The following is a 21,262-nucleotide window of genomic DNA, read 5'->3' on the forward strand; positions in this document are numbered from 1 at the left end:
CCCTCCTTCCTACTTCTGCCTCATACCCACCACTCATACCCTTTGCCTTCTTGCACTTTAGGCCATTGTTTCCTGAGCATTCATTGAGTGCTTGCTGTTTATCTTTAATTATAAAAATGGCTCCTGTAGATTTGGATTAATATGACTGTGGTACTAAGTGGAGTGGATTTTTCCTTCCTAGATCAATGTCTCCTTTGTGCCTGGCTTCCCATTTTCGGCTGCTGAGACTTTGTGTGGCAAGACAACATAATGGAAACTTGGATGAGATTGATGGTCTCTTAGGTATGGGGTGCAGTTCTCAGATCCTTTCATTGTGGTCTTTTGGTAAAAGTAGGCAAGGGCCTACTTGTATATGTGAGGTGGAATTTTCTAACTTCATAGATGAGAATTGCAGTAATAATGGAATTTCAGTCAAAAGAGCTTACGTGGAACCAGTCATTCTCTTTGTAATGGTTGCTGAATGCTGTATGGTAAACTTTTTCTTTTCCCCATTCTTTTCTTCTTTACTTTTTTTTCTCTCTTTTCTTTTGGTCTCCCACTTGTATGTGTTTACTTTTCATTAGTTTAAATCTGAGAGGGGTACAGCATCATCACACAGTACAGCATCATCACACAGTTTGTGACCATTGGCCTTTACAGGAAGACTGCTTAGGAATTTGTCGTGAACCATGACACTGTTTCCACAGGCCCGAGTTTCCTTTCCCTAGATTACTCACCTCCAGGAGTCACTATGTTGGTTTTTGCTTTGTATACATAAGCACATAGTAGAATTCTGTTTCATCTCGGACATAAACACCTTAAGTCTTAAGAAGAGCTATATGCTCTCTGTTGTCTAGAGACCTAGTTATAGCCAGCAAAAATGGCCTTACCCCATAGCCTTCCAGACATATTTACCTTTCAGAAGTGCTGTTTCCAGCAGACCTCCATAGGGTAAAGGTATTCGTTTGACACTAACGTGGAAGGATTTTTGAGACAAAACAAAGCTTGGCCCTCAAATAGGAGCTTAAGGGGCAAGCAGGTAGCTGTGGGGGCAGGACCCATGTTCTTCTTCCTTGAACTAAAGGAAGGTGGGACATTTGTTCTTTCTCAGATTGTCCTCTGTTCCTCCCCGACCTGGAACCTGGAGAGAAACTGGAGTCCATGTCTGCTAAAGAGCGTTCACTTATGTGTTCACTCACGTTCCTTACTTTCAACTGGTTCAGAGAGGTGAGCAGAATTACTGCAATGTTTCACTATACTATCTGTAGTTTCTCTCTCTCTCTCTCTTTTTTTTTTTCCTGGATCTCGCTCTGTAGACCAGGCTGGCCTCAAACTCACAGAGATCTGCCTGCCTCTGCCTCCCGAGTGCTGGGATTAAAGGCGTGCGCCACCACCCCTTAAAAGAAAACTCTTTTCTTGGCTCTTACAAACTCCCTAAAAGTCCCCCTGAAGCACCACTGCCTGTGCTTCTCTGGCAGACGTATCCCACCCCTGCTGACCATCTGTACTTCCTGATGTTCCCAGTCAGAATACTTAGAACACTCACTGTGTAGCTGGCTTTCCAGGCCGCCTGCGTTCCCACTTCTCCATAGCATGGCCTCTGTGCTGGGAAGTCCTGTTCCTATTGCCCGGGCCTCTGTTCACTCTCTGGACTCAGTTTCCTTTTCAGAGGGTGTTTGTGGACGTTGGTAACGGCGGCGTTTCATTGCTGCCTCTGCCTTTTGGTTATATTGTACTTCATATCTGTGCAACAGCTCCCGCTTTATGGGCAAAGACAGAAGAGCTTAGAAAGGTTACCGACCCCACCAAAGGGACATGGGAAGTAGATAGAGTAAGACTTGATTTGCTGAAGTGCATGCTGTCTGATCGTCTACCTGATTGCATAACAAGTAGAACATAGAAGTAGGGTTAAAATCAGGTTTCTTGCATTTTGGCCCAGGGAGAACACTGCTGTATTACAGTCTATGTTAGCTTGTTTCCCGTCACTGAGTCATAATTTCCAAATGGGATTGTAGAAAGTAGGATTTTATTGTCATTTTATCCTTTGAAATTCTGTGGGACTGGAGTGAGAGCTCAGCAGCTGAGATCGCTGTGCTACTCTTCTGGAGGACCAGAGTTTGATTCCTTGTGCCTGCACTTGGAGGCTCAACTGAGGGCAGCTCCAGCTCCAGGCTCTTCTGGTCTTCAAGGTCGCCCATATGCATGTGCACATTAAAATAGACACACACACACACAAATAAAAATTTAAAAATCTTTTTAAAAATAATTTTTTCTTTATTAGTTCAGATTTTCCTCCTAAACTTTGTCTTTCTGAATTTAGATCAACTTTTAAATAGTTTCTAAACAAGTGCTTCAGGAAGAAATGCTCTCCTTTTTCTGTTAACAAAGGCACATCTTAGACTTCTTGCATACTTTGTTATTATTTCTTACAGTTTCATTTACATATGCTCATTAAAGTTTTATCCATCTGTATCTTTTCTTTTATGGAGACTGCTAGAATACAGACAGCTGTGAGTTGTCTGTTATACACTAATGCATGAAGCCCTAGCTTCTATCCCCAGCACCACATAACCGTGTGTGGTGACAGATCCCTGTCTCTAGCTCCCACACTTGGGAAGTTGTGGCAGGAGGATCAGGAGTTGAAGGTCATCCTCAGCCACATACTGAGTTTAAAACCAGTCTGGTCTGTGAGACTTTTTCATTTTCTTGCAGATTAGCACATTTTATGATACACTATTTCATACACAGATATATCTGCTTCCTTGTATGTTTTTTTGATTGAGACGGTCTTAGTGACTGGTCTGCATCTCTCTATGTAGACTAGACTGGCCTCAAATTCATGGTGATGCTCCTGCCTCAGTGTCCCAACTACTGGGATTGTAGATATAAGCCACCATACCAGGCTCATATGCTTTATACTAAAAAAAAATATTTAGTGTAGTAAAAGAACATTTCATCCCCAGCAAAGTAAAGCAAATGAGGTTGATGTCCACGTATGAACAGAATTTGTGCCTTGCAGGTTGTGAATGCCTTCTGCCAACAGACATCTCCTGAGATGAAGGGCAAAGTCCTTAGTCGGCTAAAGGACCTTGTGGAACTTCAGGAAATCCTAGAGAAGTACTTGGCAGGTAAGAAGGACTGTGCCCTAAGCCTCAGTTATCAGCGTACCTTTATGTATTTGTTTTGTTTTGTTTTTGCTTTTTGAGACAGAGTTTCTCTGTATAACATTCCTAGCTGTCCTGGAACTCAATGAGTAGACCAGGCTGACCTCGAACTCACAGAGATCTACCTGCCTCTTCCTCCCAAGTGCTGAGATTAAAGGCATGCGCCACCACTGCCTGGCCATTTATTTAGTTTTTTGAGATAGAGTGTCTCTATGTAGCCCTGGCTATCCTAGAACTTGAATTGTAGACCTGGCAGGCCTCTAGCTCATAGACATCTACCTGTTTCTGCCTCCACAGCCAGCTAACCTTTGCTTTATTAAATATAGTCACAAACCAGCAGTAAAGATGAATGTCTTCTTATTCCTTCTGACTCTTAACTGGTTGATTTAAAATGCTAGCTTCTAGCACTAGCTGAGAGATGGCTCAGCAGTTGAGAGCACTGGCTGCTCTTCTAGAAGAGTTTGATTTGAAGTACCCACAAGGCAGCTCAGAGCTGTCTATAACTCCATTTCCACAGGATTCAACATCATCTTCTGGCCCTTGTGAGTACCAGGCATGTATGTAGAGCACAGATATACACATAGGCAAAGTACTCATATACATTAATAACAAAATTTTTTTTGTGCCAGCTTAGGGCTGAGTGTAATGTCACACAATTTTAATCTCAGCACTCTGGAGGCAGATGCAGGCAGATCTCTATGAGTTCAATACCATCCAGGGCTACATAGTGAGACCCTATCTTATAGAGACAGGTAGGCAGTGGTGGCGCATGCCTTTAATCCCAGCACTCGAGAGGCAGAGGCAGGTGAATCTTTGTGAGTTTGAGTCCAGCCTGGTCTACAGAGCAAGTTCCAGGACAGCCAGAGCTACACAGAGAAACCGTCTGTCTCGGGGGAAAAAAAATAGAGACAGACAGGCACAAAAACAAAATGAAAAAATGCCAGCTTAATTCTCTAGGGAGAATAGGCCTTCTTCAGGCCCTCATCTTAAACAACGGTATGTAAAACAAAAAGTTATGTCATCAAATCTTAATATCTTTGGATTTCTAAGTGATTTATTTTTAGTTTCTTTTTGTTTGGTTGGCTATTTCATGTTCTTTTTGAAAATGGTTTTGTATTAATTGATCATAATCAGTTATTATAATATAATATTCTTCTAAGTTCCATTTCACTGTGCCCAAACCACATCAGATGACTGGCATTAGCTGCTGCAGTGGTGATTTTGGAAGCCTATTTCTAGGTGTTCAGATAATTGGATCCCTGTACTTGGTATTCATTACTCCTGCTCTGTTTCAGTCATCCCAGACTATGTTCCACCTTTCGCAAACATTGACTTGGATACTTTAGATAAGATACCTTGGAGCAGTTCTGCTATTTCAACAAAAAACAGAAACAAAGGAAAAATGGGTGAGTACATTCCTATCTTGTCCCTATCTGAGCCACATTGGCTTATATGTATCATGACATTAGTATTTAAAAAGATCAGGGGCTGGAGAGATAGCTCAGAGGTTAAGCGCATTGGCTACTCTTCCAAAGGTCCTGAGTTCAATTCCCAGCCACCACATGGTGGCTTACAACCATCTGTAATGAGAACTAGTGCCCTCTTCTGGTGTGCAGGCGTATATACAGACAGAGCATTGTATACATAATACATAAATAATCTTTAAAAAAAAAAAAAAGGAGAAAGTTAAAAAAAAAAAAATTCAGCGTGCCAGTGGCACAGTTGGTTGATGAGCGGTGCTTATACAGTAATTAGAAAAATCGTGCCATCAAACCTTTCATTGGAAGGTGTGTAATGTTGTGTAGCTTGAATCATAAAATTTCTTCCTCCCTTCTTGGGGAGTTCTATTTGGCAAAACGCACTTGCTGATTACTTAAGTCATTTTTCTCTTTTGCACTATAGGGGGGAGGAAACAAAAAGCTGATAGCAAAGCATCCTCCACTGAAACACTTCTAACAGAAGATACTTCGGAATATGACATGGTGCCATCTGGTAGAAGCCAAGTAGATAAGGTATGGGAAATGTGACAGAGGTTTGTGACTGCTCAGTGCGAATAAGGCTGGCCTTACTCTTCGTATGTTTTGTAGGGAAGAAATGGGGAGAGAGGCAAATGAATGACCTTCAACTAGAAGAGTTTGCACTGTTCTCTAAATCCTTGGTTGTTGTGTCCCACTAGAAACCATGTACAGTCCCTTGGAAGAGGCAGTCTCAGTTGACAGGTTGCTCAGATCAGATTGGCCTGTGACAGTGTCTCTGAGAGATTGTCTGGATTGATGATTGATGGGGAAGGAGCTAGTCCACTATGGGTGGCACCATCCTTAGGCAGGTAGGGCTGGGTTGTTTAAGAAAGCTAGCTGAGCATGAACAGAAGCAAGCTAGAGAGCAAGCTGGCAAGCATTGCTCCTCCATGGTTTCTGCTTTGGTTCCTGCCCTGATTTTTCTCAGTGGTGGAGTATGACTGGAAGGGTAAGCCAAATAAGCCCTTTCCCCTCCCAGTTACTTTTGATGAGAGTGTTTTCTCATAGCCACAGAAGTCAAAGTAGAACAGTCTTATTTCTGCTGCACAGATGGCTGCTTTTTCTAACTATCTTCTGCATATTTTACATCTGTGTTTTGCTCCCCTGTGGTACTTTGAATTCTGATTTATAGTAGTTGTCACATTATGTCTTATAATACACTGCCCTGTGCCTTGGGTTTTTCAGACAGGGTCTCACTACGTAGTCCAGGGTGATCTCAAACGCGTGGTCCTTCTGCCTTAGTGTCCTGTGTGTTGGGATTGCAGTCATGTACTTCCATGCCTAGCATGATATTCTTTTATACATTCTTCTTGTGGCCTTTCTCCTTTTTTCCCCAGACCATAAACTTAGTTACCTGGGTGTGGTGGTGCATGCCTATAATCTCAGCAGGGAGAGAGGGAGGGAGGCTGTGGCGGGAAAATGATCATACATTTGAGGCCATCTGAGCTACATGCAAGGCCTTGTCTCAAAAAAACAAAACGAAATATAGTTAGCAAGATGGCCAAACGGTAAAGGCACCTGCTGTCACACCTGATGACCTAAATTCAATCCCCAGAACTCACACTGTGGAAGGAGAGAACCAATTCCCACAAATTGTTCTTTGACCTCCATATGTACGTGGCATGCAAACAAACACAGAAAATAAGTAAAATGTCATAAAAGTTGTTAAGCCACAAAAGACATACACTTGAGCTAAGGTTTGAAACCAGATCATCCTAGCCTTTAAGCTCACCGCCTTCTGTACCATCTCACATTCTTTGATTTACCTAGCAGTTCATCCTTAAGTAGAAACAACCGAAGATGTTGGCTTCTATTGCTATACTCTAGCAAGTGCCTTGGCTTAGGGGGTAGTTAGAGAATTTGGGGACAGGAATGTGATGACGTAAAGAAATTATAACTTTATCAAACATGAATGTGTATTGTACTTTAGCATGTTAATTAAAATTAAATTTGGCTGGATGAGGAGATGATCACTCAATGGTTAAAAGTACTTACTGCTCTTTCAGACAGTTTCTAGCACCTACATTTGGTAACTTCCAACCACCAGTAGCTCCAGCTTCAGTGGGTTCCAGAGCCTCTGCACTCACATGTGTATATCCCACCCACCTACCCACACAATTAAAAAAAATTAGATTAAAATATTTGTAATTAGGTTGATATCTGAGACTTTAGTACTTTTGTTTGCTCCACCCTTTCCCGCAGGAGTCCACGGGGAAGGAAGGAAAGACATTTGTGTCGCTGCAGAATTACCGTGCTTTTTTCCGAGAGCTGGACATTGAGGTCTTCTCTATTCTACATTCTGGACTTGTGACCAAGTTCATCTTAGACACTGAAATGCACACTGAAGTAAGTGACAGTCTAGGATCCCAGAACTTAGCCTTTTAGGTTCATATTTCAAGAACACAGATACTTAAAGTAGTTGGCCCAAGTGTCATGGCACGTGACTTTAAACCTAGCACTGGGGAGGCAGAGGCAGGCAGATACGAGGCCAGCCTGGTGAGTTCCAGGACAGCCAGGGCTAACATAGAGACACTCTGTCTCAACAAAACAGCAAAAAATGAAGTTAAAATCTGGGAATACTGTTCAATGGCAGAGTACTCGCCCAGCAGTGTGAGGCCCTCTGTGAGAGGAGTGACAGACGAAAGGGGAAGACAGAAAAGGAAAGGTTGGTTTCTGACTTCAGAGGCCTTGATACGAGTGCAGTGGTGAGTAGTCATCCTTGTCCTCTTGCTCACAAGTCACAGGTTTTCTCAGCGTGTCAGAGGTTATAAAACACAGAACTGGTTCTGGGATCCTTACTGGCAGGTTACCAGGTAGTACTCTTAGGACTTAAAGAATCACTGTTGTTTTCCGTTTTCACAACATCTGTTCAGCATCAAGTAGATACTAATAGAGGCTGTTTTTATGTTGACTGCTGACCTAGACACACTGGCAGGACAGTAGTACACACAGTATGCTGCTTGCCTTCAGTCAGTGAGGTGGAATAGAGGATGTAGAGATGAGTGCTCCACACTGTATTCACATCTGAACTTCAGCAAGAGAGTGTTCTTCCTAGTAAAGTTGACAATAGAGATTATTTTCACAGAAGGTAACTTTTGATAAGGATTTCCATTAGAGAATGGGATTTTTCCAGACTAAAATATTTTAAATGGTGTGAATTTTTACCTTTTTAAGTTTTTCTTCATCAATCTGCTCATAGAAGATTCTCCGTAAGTAGGTATTGAATGAGCAATCTAGGTGGGACATTTCACCCATTCCGTCTCTTGCCATGTACTTACAGAATGATTCTCCACAGTGAATAGTAGTGAAAAAGTGGAAGGAGATGTAGCCTCTGAGGACTCTGGGAGATGGCTGAGTGGGCGAAGTCCTTGCCACCTGTGTAAACAGGCGCCGGGGATCTGAACTCTTGTCCTTGTGCTTGTGTGGCAGGTGCTTTGTCCACTCAGCCTGCTGTCTAGCCCCCTGTTTCCTTCTTTTAATTAAAGGTCAAATTCAGTTCTTCACAGTGGGAGGGATGAACAAGAGAACCCCAAAAGGATTGGGAATAGGGCGTGATTGAAGCTAGTCTTCGTCTTCTATGGTACAGGCCACAGAAGTTGTACAGCTTGGGCCCGCCGAGCTGCTTTTCTTGCTGGAAGATCTTTCCCAGAAGCTAGAGAATGTACTGACGCCTTCTTTTGCCAAGAGAATCTGCTTCCTCAAGGTTAGTAGAGATAGGGCTTAGAAAACTTGGAAACAAGTAGATGCTAGTGCTGAGTATCCTGGTGTTATGTTTAATTTCCTAGGTAACTTGATGGCATTTCTATTACCAGATTGAAGTTGCTTTGCCCTACACAGGCTGGGCTGTAGTGTAGTCTAATATACTTAAAGGTTGAGGCTGGATCCTTCACACTGTGTGTGTGTGTGTGTGTGTGTGTGTGTGTGTGTGTGTGTGTGTGTGTGTGTGTGTCTGTGTGTGTCTGTGTGTCTGTGTCTGTGTGTTTAAAACAGAAAATTGAAGAGACTCCCTAAACATGAAATTTATTTCTAAATGTCCTAAACATTTTGAATCGTGACCTTTCTCAGGTCTCCCCTCATTTCTCTGCAGTACTGAGGCTCAGACCCAGAACTTTATTAGACTACCATTGAGCTATACCTGTAGCCTCAGGTTTGGTAGCCTTCCAATCTAAGCATGTATAAAATTCAGTATAGAACTTGGCTGCCAGAGAGGCCAGAGCCTCAGATATGTATAGAAAGAACAAAAGCACCTAGCATTGGGGAAGCCCTTGGGTTGTACGGATGGTAAAATATGGATATGTGTGTTATTTGTTCTCTATACATGAGCTCAAACTCATTAGTTATGATGGTCTACTGAGACACTCTTCTTATAGCCCAAGGCTGTACTTGAATTTCCTATGTAGCAGAGAATTGCCTGGAAGTCCTGATCCTCCTGCCTCTAACACCGTCCAGAGATTAAAGGCATACATCACCTGATGCCTGGCAAGTCTATACTTTTTAAAAAGATTTTTTGATTTATTTTTATTTTAAGTGTATGAGTATTTTTCCTGTGTGTGTGTGTGTGTGTTCCACGTGCTTATCGTAACCACAGAGATCAGAAGTGGGTGTCACATCCCCCTGGAACCACCCTAAGGGTGCTAGGAAACAAACCAGGGTCCTCTTCAAGCGCAGCAAGTACTCTTAACTGCTGAGCTGTCTCTCCAGCCCCATGTTTATACTTTTGAATCGAACTCTGTTCTGTCTCTACAAAATCCATTCTCTCAGAGATTTAAAACGAAGTGAAGTTTCTTTTTTTCTTTTGCTATCATTTTTATCCCTTTGTTATAATATTATCTTAGGCAAGTAAATTACCTCTTCTATCTGCTTCTATCTGGAATCACAACTTTAAACACTTAAATGATGATTAATTTTAAAGAATTTATCCAGTTCCCCCTTATAACTCTGAGATTTATTGTAGAATAAAGGAAGCCGTAATATTGGATTCTCACATCTTCATCAGAGATCTGTCCAGGACATTGTTCATTGTGTTGTTCAACTGCTAACCCCAATGTGTAACCATCTGGAGAACATTCACAACTACTTCCAGGTCAGAAGACTGTCTTATTATAAGACAAGAAACCATGTAAGCACAGGCAGGCAAGCTCCCGTGTGTAGGTAGCTCTGGGAGGAGAAGCAGGAGGAAAGAGGTAAGAGGAAGAGAGAGAGTTATACCCTCTGAGTTAGAGGCCAGGGGAGCAAGCAGGCAGACTCAGCAGTAGAAGTCTATGAACAGCTGCATAGGCTGAGCGTGGTCTTCAGAGAGGGTGCAAGAATGTCCAGAGTGGCTGGACAGGCAGGCTTTGAAGCTTTTGAGGCAGGGGAGGAGAAAGGAAGAGGAGAAAAAAAAATGAAAAGTTTCCAGGTGGTGGTGGCACATGCCTTTGATCTCAGCACTCAGGCAGAGGCAGGCGAATCTCCATGAGTTTGAGGACAGCCTGGTCTACAGAGCAAGTTCCAGGACAGGCTCCAAAGCTACACAGAGAAACCCTGTCTCAAAAAACCAAAAAAAGAAAAGAACAAATGAACTTACAGGCAGGCTTAGCTTTGTGGGTCTGTAAGTAATTGCCAAGAGTCCTTTCTAACTGAGAAATACTGAAGAGGAGTGAGAACAGTCATGGGAGGGACCAGACTGAAGGCTTTACTCTTCAGTGCTCAGGTGCTGAAGATCTCCGTGTGGACGACAAGCCAAGAGTGAACGCTCAGGAGCATCACACCATGTCTTCCTGCTACCAGAGGCTGCTGCAGATCCTTCATGCTCTCTTTGCTTGGTGGGTAGGAAGTGCCCAAGGGGGAAGTGTGTGTGTGCTTGCTCCCACTTGTGATTATCCCCTGAGAGAAGAAGGGAGGGAAACGAGTCCAGCCCTCCTTACTGTGGCCCTTTGTTCTTTTCCATTTGATCTTGTACACCCACTGAGTCGTATGGAGCCAGTGTTATAGGCAGTTCGATAAATTAGGTGGTGTACTGATGACCTGATATGACAAGTCTCAACCTCTTACTCTGGTTTCTTGTAGCAAGCATTCTGTAGGAACTAGAGGAGCCAGCCTGTGGTACATGTCTGTAATCCAGCTACTGGGAAGGCTGAAGCCGAAGGATCACCTGAGCTCACGTGGGGGTTTGAGACCAGACTGAATAGCAGAGGCACACACCCCACCTAAAAATTCAAATAATTTTTATTACTTAATAAAAAGAGAAACTGTTAGCTGAATGGCGCACACCTTTAATCCCAGCACTTGGGAGGCAGAGGCAGGCGGACCTCTGAATTCCAGGCCAACCTGGGCTACAAAAATGAGTTACAGGATGACCAGGGCTACTTGGAGAATCCCTATTTCGGAGAAAAAGCGAGAGAGAGAGAGAGAGAGAGAGAGAGAGAGAGAGAGAGAGAGAGAGAGAGAGAGAGAGAGAGAGCGCGAGCGATTGTTAATTTGTTAAAGTACCTTAAGTGATTGTAAGGAAGTCTCAGATGATGTGGTGAAAGAGTGAGCACTGTGAAGCTGAAATCCTGGTTATCTGGGGAACCAGGGAGGCAGTGGCACTTGATGGGCTTTTTAAAGCAGCAGCTCACATGTTGGCCTTGAACTTGCTCTGTAGCTGAGCCTGGTCTTAACTTTTCATCATCTTTCCTCTTCTCCTGAGTGCTAGATTACAGGCCTGTGCCACCTACCTGGTTTTTATATGGTGCTGGGGATGAAACCCAGGACTTTATGCATGATAGGCAAGCACTCTACCAACTGAGTTACATCCCCACTCTTGATTGGGTCTCTAAAGAAACAATGTTTTTTTTTTATATTTTTTTTTTACATTTTTAAAATTATGTGTATATGTATTTGTGTCCTCAAAGGCCAGAAGTGGGTATTGGCTCTCCTGGAGCTGGAGTTGCATGTGGTTGTGAGCAGCCTGATGTGGGTGTGGGAACCACATCAGGCTGTCTGCAAGAGCAGCACATGCTCTTAACCACTGAGCATCTCTCCAGCCCCACCTCTGTTTCTTTTTAAAATAAGGACAGAAATACATTATAACACAATGTGTTTACATTTTATTGTTGTGTGTGCACGTGCACACACTAGCGTATTCTCCTCCCACCAAGCGGGTCCAAGGCATCAAAGTCAGGTTGTGTCAGGCTTGGCATCCCACTGGCCCCACCCCGCCCTCCAGGAGTTGGTTTTTAGGGAGGTGAAGAGTTAGAGGCATAGCATGGGTGAAAGCAGAAATAAAGGCATGCCCCTAATATTTTTGTTCCTTAAGTCATGCCTCATCCCATCTGTCCTCTTTGAACAGGTTTTCTGGAGAATTTTGCCCAAGCTTAAATTTATGCTGAATGTTATCTTCCAAGCCATTGGCAAGCTTGTATCCAACTGCCTACTCAACACCCCCTTAGATGTGTCGTTGACACCTCAGACTCATGACATCCAGATCGGAGCAGAATATCACTGTTCCTCCAGCTTTGCCTCACTTGGAAATGGCATGATTGGTTTTTTGTGCCAAAACCCAAGAGTTATTCTTTTGCCTCCTACTTTCTACTCCTTCCCACATGTAACTCTAAATTCTATTGATTGCATCATCTAGATAGACATCTCCTTCTGCTTCCAGCCTTCCGTCATATCTGACCTGTTTTCACAATCGGCCTTTCCAGCCCTCTCCAGATGTCCTGCCTCAGTCCTTTCTTAACACAAGAGTCCCCGCAGTCTTCCCTACTCAAACCTAACCCGATCCTGTCCCAGTTGTGACCTCTGGTGGCTGTTAGTCTTTCCTGACTGTAACCCTTTGGCCTGGCTTTACCTCGACCCCGTTGTCTCACATTCTGCCCACAGGTAGACTGAGTTCATTCGGCACCCTCCTTTGCTTTCACCTGACAACCTTCAAATATGCATCCTTCTACAGGATCCCTGGCTGGTTGATCTGTACCCTCTTCTTACTGAATCTCTTCAGCTTCTGAGTATTTTCTCTGACCTTACTAGGTAAACCTCTCCCCTGGCCCTCAGCTCCCTTCTGACACTTTAGCATTCTCTTCTGGTAAAACATCATACATTTTGTTAAAATTGTTTGTTTTTCTTCCCTGTTAGACTCTAATACTCTCTAAAAGGGCAGATGTCAGTCATTTTGATATCGTCAGTACTTAAAAAGCAATGCCTGATAAAAGATTTGCACTGGGGGCTGGAGAGATGGCTCAGAGGTTAAGAGCACTGCTTGCTCTTTCAAAGGTCCTGAGTTCAATTCCCAGCAACCACATGGTGACTCACAACCATCTGTAATGAGATCTGGCGCCCTCTTCTGGCCTTCAGGGATACGTACAGACAGAACACTGTATATAGAATAAATAAATAAATCTTTTAAAAAAGATTTGCATTGACAGTTCATCAAGAAGATTTTGTTTTGTTTTTGTTTTTTGTTTTGTTTTGTTTTGGTTTTTTGAGACAGGGTTTCTCTGTGTAACTTTGCGCCTCTCCTGGAACTCACTTGGTAGCCCAGGCTGGCCTCAAACTCACAGAGATCCGCCTGGCTCTGCCTCCCAAGTGCTGGGATTAAAGGTGTGCGCCACCACCGCCCGGCTTGTTTTGTTTTTTGTTTTGTTTTGAGACAGAGTTTCTCTGTGTAGTTTTGGTGCCTGTTCTGGATCTCGTTCTGTAGACCAGGCTGGCCTCGAACTCACAGAGATCTGCGTGGCTCTGCCTCTCGAGTGCTGGAATTAAAGGCGTGTGCCACCACTGCCTGGACAAGTTGTGGGGTTTTTTTTTTGGTTTTTTTTGGTTTTTTTTGTAAACACAAAAAAGAGTATTCATTACTAAGGAAATGCACGCACGCGCGCGCGCGCGCACACACACGCGCACACACACACACACACACACACACACACACACGAACACAAAAATATATGAAAGGAGAAGGAAGATGTTGCTAGAGAAGACATAGGGATCAGATTATGCAGATTCTTCAAAGTCAGGAGAAGATTTTAACTTTATAAAATTACGTTTGTCTTTGTTTTGTTTTTTTAGTTGTTAGTGTTAATTTTGTTTGCACACCTGTATATGTGTGAGTGCCCTAGTGTCTGTCTATGTAGAATGAGCATTCCGGAGCCTAGGGAGTGGGAAGAGAGCACAGAAACTGGAGTCCCGTGGCCAGAGCCACCTTGTAGTACTGGGGACTCAACCAGGTCTTGACCACTGAGCCAACTCTGCAACTTCTAACTTTTTTAGGAAAGCAGTTTTGGTATCATAGTCATGATAATAATGAAAATTTCTTTTAAGGAAAATCTTTTTGGCAGTAGTCTGCCTGATAGTTTGGGAAAGGAAATGAACAAACAAAAAAATAGTCAAAATTATTGCATGCTCTGCAGATGTAATGATAAGGGCCTGACCTGGTTAGGAAGGAATGGGCAACAATAAGATAATTCTGAGATAGATTCCTCAAGATTTGGCTTATTAATGCCAAGAGGAAATTTCCTTATTGATGAATCCTGTGAGGCTGGACACCAACTCAGTAATGTGACAAAGTTAGCCCTGCATTTTAGAAAAGACTGAGATGCACAGACTAAAGAAAGCCCAGTTGCCCTTGCAGAATAAGCCTGTGAGCATCGATAGATCCATAAGAAAGTGCAATTAGGGGTGCGAGTCGACTCGCACCCTTTGTGTTTTGTTTTGTTTTTGTGTTTTATTTTGTGTTATTTTTTGGTTTTTGTTTTGTTTTGTTTTGGTTGGTTGTTTTTTTGTTTTTGAGATAGAGTTTCTCTGTGTATCCCTGGCTGTCCTGGAACTCTCTCTGTAGACCAGGTTAGCCTCAAACTCGGAGGTTTGCCTGCCTCTACCTCCTGAGTGCTGGGACTAAAGGCGTGCACCACCACCACCACCACCACCACCACCACCACCACCACCACCACCACCTGGCTTCAGTTTCCTTTTGTTGTTTTGAGACAGAATATTACTAAATCCCTCAGCCTGGAACTCACTAGGTAGCTACATACAGTCCTCCTGCTCCCGTCTCCCAAGTGTCGGTATTACTGGCGTGTGCTACCACACCCACCTACACTTCAGTTTCTAGTCTGATGCTTAGATCTATGACTGAATTTCATACTTAAGAACTTGAAATTCCATTTTCAAACTGTTGAATCACTGGCCTAGGTAGAGGGTCAGGACCCTTAGGTACTACCCAAGTAATCTTCCTGAGACAAGCTGAACCACGTTTTCTGACTTGACTTTAGGAAAGGATTTACTCACCGTTCAAACCATCACCTGCTACACTCTGCCCTGGAGGTCCTCGCAAGCCGACTAAAGCAGACAGAACAGGAACAGCCCTTGGAGGAACTTGTCAGGTGGGTCAGACTGTGCATTCTAGTTTATCGGCAGAATTTCCTTTGGAAAACATTCACTGTTAGTTGTGAACAAAGTCTATACTTATCTGTCACTTTCCCTTAACATAGGTGTTTTTTCATGTTTTAAAGATTTTTTTTTTTTTTTTTTTTTTTTTTTTGAGATTGGGTTTCATTATATAACTCTATTGGCCTGGAACTCATGATATAGGCTGGACTGTCCTCAAACTCACAGTACTCAGGAGCCTCTGCCTACTGAGTGCTGGAATTGATGGCACGCAATATCGAACCCAGCCCTATTTACTTGTGTGTGTGTGTGTGTGTGTGTGTGTGTGTGTATGTCCGTCCTTTGGAAGAGCAGTAAGTGGTCTTAACTGCTTAGTCATCTCTCCAAACCTTTGTTTTGATTTTTTTAAAGCAGGGTTATGCTATGTATCCTAGACTGGCCTCAAATTCACCATTCTCCTGTCTTAGTCTCTTAACTGTTGGAATTACTCCCTATTCTTAGGCAACTCTGGATTATTTAAGGACCTACTCTGTCTTCTAGCAGTGTTGGGTATGTAGGGAGCAACTAGTTGACACTAATTCCCAGTCTTTCCAGTCCCATCCCATCCCATCCTGTCCTTTCGTCCCCCATTACATCACATCACATCATTTTGGTGAGTTCAAAGCCAGCCTGGTCTTCATGATATTTTCCTCACCCCTCCATAACATCCCAAAATAGCAAATAATCGATGCAGGGTTTCATGTGGTATCCTGATGCTTGGACTTCTTGGTGTAAGTGACCACCTTTAGGCCAAAATTTTGTTAGTGTAGCTTTTTTCTGTCCAACTTTTTCTGTTAAGATTCTTGAATGAATCTGAGTACTCCGCCAGCTGTGATGCCACACATCTTCACAGCATTCAAGAGGCCGAGACAGACTGAGCTCTGTAAATCTGAGGCCAGCTTGGTCTACAGTGCAAATTCCGGCCAGGCAGAGCTACATAATAAGACCCTGTCTTTAAAAAAAGAAGGTGGTGGTGCTAAAGTTCCTGAAAGTGAGGAGAATTGTTTGTGATTAGGCCGTTGACTACTTACATTTTTATGTGTGTATATGAGGACAGTTTGCAGGAGTTGGCTTTCTCCTTCTCCCATTTAATTTCCTGGGATTGAACTCAAGTTAGCAGGCTTATCAGAAGGCCTTTACGTGACGAGCCGTATTGCTGCCCCTGTAAACTACTTGGAGAAGACTCAGGTGACTTGTGTGCGTGTCAGGACATCTTTAGTGCACATGATGTAATGCCTGTATCTGTTTTTGTTTCTTGCTTCTTTACAGCCAGAGCTTCAGTTATCTGCAAAATTTCCATCACTACATTCCCAGTTTCCAGTGTGGTCTTTATCTTCTCAGACTTCTGATGGCTCTGCTGGAGAAATCTGCAGTACCTACCCAGAAGAAAGAAAAACTTGGTGATGAGCCCAGATCCCTTTTAGGGGAGGGAGGATGGGAATAGGATTAATATCTTACACGTGTAAATCTAGTGTTTCCTAGAACTTTGAGCATTTTTACATGTAAATCCCACAAAATCATGGGCATGCCCTCTTGCTTCACCATGAGACCATTTTCTCAGAAAGGACTCTGTCACTGCTTTGTGTAACTTTGGTCAGATTAATTGATTGTACACTTTTATTCCTTTTTTTAATAAGATGTATTTATTTTATGTGTATGAGTGTTTCACCTGCATGGGTGTCATATGTATGAGAGACCAAAAGTAGGCATTAGATGCCCTAGAATTGGAGTTACAGGCAGTTGTGAGCTGCCTAGTGGGTACTGGGAAACAAGCCCAGGTCCTCTGGAAGACTAGCAAGTGCTCTTAACCACTGACCCATCTCTCCAGCCCCAAATTTTCTTCTTTTTTGTACTAGAGATTAAACCCAGTACTAAACTATTAGGCTCCAGCCACCATCCTTGATAATTTACTATCTAATTTTCTGTTTATCTTTAGCCTTTTTTCCTCAGTCCTTGGTAATTTTGTTTGTCTTTAGACTTGTTTGTTTTAGAGACAGGGTTTCTCTGTGTAGTCCTGGCTGTTGTGGAACTCACTCTGTAGACCAGGCTGGTCTACTCAGAGATCCGCCTGTCTCTGCCCACCAAGTGCAGGGATTAAAGGCGTGCGCCACCAACACCTCAGCCTCCTCACCTTTTTTTTTTTTTTCTTTTTTTTCTGGTTTTTCGAGACAGGGTTTCTCTGTATAGTTTTGGTACCTGTCCTGGATCTCACTCTGTAGAGCAGGCTGGCCTGGAACTCACAGATATCCACCTGGCTCTTCTTCCAGAGTGCTGGGATTAAAGGCATGCACCACCACCACCTGGCTCCTCCTGACCTTTTTTAAAGCATGTGTTCATTGTGGCGTTTTCATACTTTTATATCATCTACTGACCTTTTTTCCCCTCTTTCGCGTTCCCTTTCTCTCTCCATCCCTCTTGCCCTCTCCCCATCTCTGAGGAGAGCTTACTATGTAGCCAGTTTGGCTTTGAACTCCAGATCCTCCTGCCTTGGCCTCCCCAGTTCTGGGAGTACAGGTGTGTGCCATTATGCCTCTCTAGGGCCTGTAACTTAGGACCTTCTCTCTAAGTATCCTTTATCATAGCTCTTGGAATGCATATCACTGATTATATTTCCCAACTATGGCACAATAGAAAGCAAGATTAAAATGTGAAAGAAATCTTTTTCCTTATATTAATAATATGAGTAGGGTTTCATCTAAAACAGGTGGCCATGTGTTTGTGCTTTAGGACAGGGTCATTAAGTAGGTTGGGCTCAGTCTTAGACAAATGGTTTTATTTATGGCAGTTGGGTTAATGGAACAGGAACAAGTTGGCTTTTTAAACAGTTGCTTGCTAGGTCAGGGCTGGTGCTATCTGCCTATAGTCCCAGTGCCCAGGAGGCTGAAGGAGAATTGTGAGTTTGAGACTAGCCTGCACTATACAATGAGACTGTCTTTTTTTTTTTTTTTTTAGAAAGGGTCTCTTGAAGCCGGGCGGTGGTGGCGCACGCCTTTAATCCCAGCACTCGGGAGGCAGAGCCAGGTGGATCTCTGTGAGTTCGAGGCCAGCCTGGTCTCCAAAGCGAGTACCAGGAAAGGCGCAAAGCTACACAGAGAAACCCTGTCTCGAAAAACCAAAAAAAAAAAAAAAAAAAGAAAGGGTCTCTTGAAGCTCGGGCTGGCTCAGACTTGCTGTGATCATGTTAAAGATGACCTTAAACTTCTGATCCTCCCAGCCCTGTTTCCTGAGTGCTGGTATTATAGGCACATGCTGCCTAGCCTGGTTTTATATGGTCCTGGGGATAGAACCTAGAGCTTTATACATACTAGACAAGCACTTAAACACTGAGTTACCCACACAAGACACCTTCCCTGAAAACAAAATTGCCTGCTAGGCCAAAAACTTAAAGTTAAAATAATAACCTGGGGCTGAGATGGCTCAGCGGTTAAGAATACTTGCTGTTGTCACCAAGGACTTGAATTCAATTCTCAGCCTCCACTTCAGGCAGCTCACAGATGCATGTCACTCCAGCTTCAGAGATCCAGTGGCCTTTTCTCGCCTCTGCAAGCACCTGCACTCAGATGCATACACCCACACACAGATACACGCACATACACAAAATTCTTTTAAAAAACCTTTTTTTTTTTTTTTTTTTTTTCTGTTTTTTTTTTTTTTTTTTTTGAGACAGGGTTTCTCTGTGTAGCTTTGCACCTTTCCTGGAACTCACTTGGTAGTCCAGGCTGGCCTTAACCTCACAGAGATCCGCCTGGCTCTGCCTCCCAAGTGCTGGGATTAAAGGCGTGCGCCACCACCGCCCGGCTTAAAAAACCTTTTTAAAATACACCTTGAAATATTTTTTTAAATGCAGCTGGGCGGTGGTGGCACACACCTTTAATCCAAGCGCTTGGGAGGCAGAGGCAGGAGAATCTCTGTTTGAGGCCTGCCTGGTCTACAGAGTGAGTTCCAGAACAAGCTCCAAAGTTATACCAGAGAAACCCTGTCTCAAAAAACCAAAAAAAAAAAAAATTTTTTTTTAAATAAAAAATCCTTTTGATCAATAATCTTCCTCTACCATCTGAAAGATAAAAGAGTACCCAATCGTTAAACACTACACATATGCTGCCATGTCATCCTATACCCTGTTCATGTAATTATGTCAGCGAATTTGGAAGAGATTATTGGCAGTGTCGTCTCTGCACCCCCAATAGTTTTCCCACCTCCGTCTCACAAGTGCTGGGATTGTAGGTGTGATCAGTTACACTCAGCTAACAATTGTGGTTTTAAAGGTAGTTTCTAAAAGAAGGAGGGTTGGCTCAGTGGTTAAGAGCACTTGTTCTGGGGGGCTGGAGAGATGGCTCAGAGGTTAAGAGCACTGGCTGCTCTTTCAGAGGTCCTGAGTTCAGTTCCCAGCAACCACATAGTGGCTCACAACCACCTGTAATGAGATCTATGCAGGCTGCATACATAATAAATAAATAAATCTTAAAAAAAAAAAGAGCACTTGTTCTTGCGAAGGACCTGGGTTCAATTCCCAGCAGCCATATGGAGTCTACCACTTCCTCAGTCATCCGACATAACATGTACATGCAGGCACACCTGCAGGCAAAGCACTCACATGGATAAAATAAATCTGAAAAAAACATTTATTTAAAAAAAAAATAAGAATGAGGTTGATTTATCATGAATGAAATGCTTTTTGTCTTCTTTTCCAACAGCCTCCCTGGCCAAACAACTCCTCTGTCGTGCATGGCCTCATGGAGAAAGAGAGAAGAACACCAATTTTAATGACCACCTGCATGATTTGCTTTGGTAAGGTGTTTGCTTTCTTCTGGGGAGCCAGATTGCATTTTTCCATTTTGCTGTTGTTGGGATCCCTCATCTAGTCAGGGACTGAGTCATGGTCTCTGTTAGGGGAACTTGAGAGCAAATGATGGTATAAATGAACATAGCTTGGAGTTTGGATCCTAAGATGCTTTCCTTCTGCCAGCTGCTGTCAGCTGATCCCTTACTGACATGACAGCCCCCTTAGAGAGCAGAGAAGTCTTCGTTGTGTCGTCAGATACACTTATTGCCCACCATGTCTAAGATACATCCATTACTTTCAGGGTGTCTAAGTGTATTTCTTTCTGCATTTATTTGTCTGTATTATTTATTTTGGCTTGTTGAAGTGAACTCACCGTGTAGCTGAGGATAGCCTTGAACTTGCGTTCCTTCGGCCTATGCAGGTGCACTATCCATCTGACTCTTTGTGTTTCCATTTTATTATTATATGGGTGTTTTGCCTGCATGTCTGTGCACCAAGTGTATGCACTGCCCTCAAAGGTCAGAAAAGGTCATCATATCCTCTGGAACTAGAACTTCAGATGTTTGTAAGCCATTAAGTGCTGGGAATTGAACCTGAGTCCTATGGAAGAGCAGCCAGTGTTCTTAACTGCTGAGCTATCTCTCCAGCCCTTAACTGTGTTTTTAATTGAAACTTTATTTACTCTTAGTTCTTGACAAGCGTTTGGAATCTTTGTTATTATTACAAGTGAATGTCATGCAGGGAGGCAGTGGCAGGCAGATCTCTGTGAGTTTGAGGCCAGCCTGACTACAGGGCAAGTTCCAGGACAGTCAGGGCTACACCAAGAAATTCTGTCTTGAAAAACAAAAACAAAGTGAATGTCAGCAGTTGTCGGCAGTACACCCAGAGCTACATGGAGAGAGAAACCCTTTCTCTAAAAAAAGTGAATGTCAGAAATTATTTGAAAACCTAATACACAGTAGCATCTCATTTAAAAAAAAATTTGGCTTTAGAAAAGTTTATTATTGGGACTGGAGGGATGGCTCAACAGTTAAGAGCACTGACTGCTCTTCCAGAGGACCCGGGTTCAATTCCCAGCACATACATGGAATTCGCAACTGTCTGTGACTCCAGTTCCAGGGGATCTGGCATTTTCACATACACTTACACATAGGCAAAACACAAATGCACATAAAATAAAAATAAACCTTTAAAGGAGAGAAAGTTTATTATTGTTGGTGATGTGTATTTACTAGCACTCGTGTTCTAATATACTAACAGTACTGTACCTGAGTTCCTGTAGCATATCTTGAATTTCTTTTTCTCTTTCTTTGTGTGTATGTGAGAGAGACAGAGACAGAGACACTGGGAGGTTGCCCAGGTTCACCTTGAACTCATTCTGTATCCCAAGCTGGCTTTGAACTTGGGATCCTCCTGTCTCCAACTGCCCAAGTGAC

At 43.1% G+C, this 21,262-nt stretch overlaps 1 protein-coding gene across 1 annotated transcript in view; it reads left to right on the plus strand.

Moving 5' to 3' along the window:
• The window catches only part of Fancd2 (FA complementation group D2), a 70,146-nt gene that overhangs the window by 36,518 nt on the left and 12,366 nt on the right, over nt 1-21,262 (plus strand). Inside the window, exons 23-34 of the mRNA XM_052721240.1 lie at nt 182-282; nt 1,091-1,206; nt 2,999-3,107; nt 4,439-4,549; nt 5,046-5,155; nt 6,863-7,006; nt 8,247-8,363; nt 9,615-9,743; nt 10,346-10,464; nt 14,890-15,000; nt 16,313-16,443; nt 19,738-19,831. Coding sequence (XP_052577200.1) covers nt 182-282; nt 1,091-1,206; nt 2,999-3,107; nt 4,439-4,549; nt 5,046-5,155; nt 6,863-7,006; nt 8,247-8,363; nt 9,615-9,743; nt 10,346-10,464; nt 14,890-15,000; nt 16,313-16,443; nt 19,738-19,831 — 1,392 coding nt within the window. The remainder of the gene's footprint in view (nt 1-181; nt 283-1,090; nt 1,207-2,998; nt 3,108-4,438; nt 4,550-5,045; nt 5,156-6,862; nt 7,007-8,246; nt 8,364-9,614; nt 9,744-10,345; nt 10,465-14,889; nt 15,001-16,312; nt 16,444-19,737; nt 19,832-21,262) is intronic.

The sequence above is a fragment of the Peromyscus californicus genome, unplaced genomic scaffold (genome assembly GCF_007827085.1).
Source record: "Peromyscus californicus insignis strain IS unplaced genomic scaffold, ASM782708v3 Scaffold_6__1_contigs__length_162567912, whole genome shotgun sequence".
In the NCBI taxonomy this organism is placed as follows: domain Eukaryota; kingdom Metazoa; phylum Chordata; class Mammalia; order Rodentia; family Cricetidae; genus Peromyscus; species Peromyscus californicus.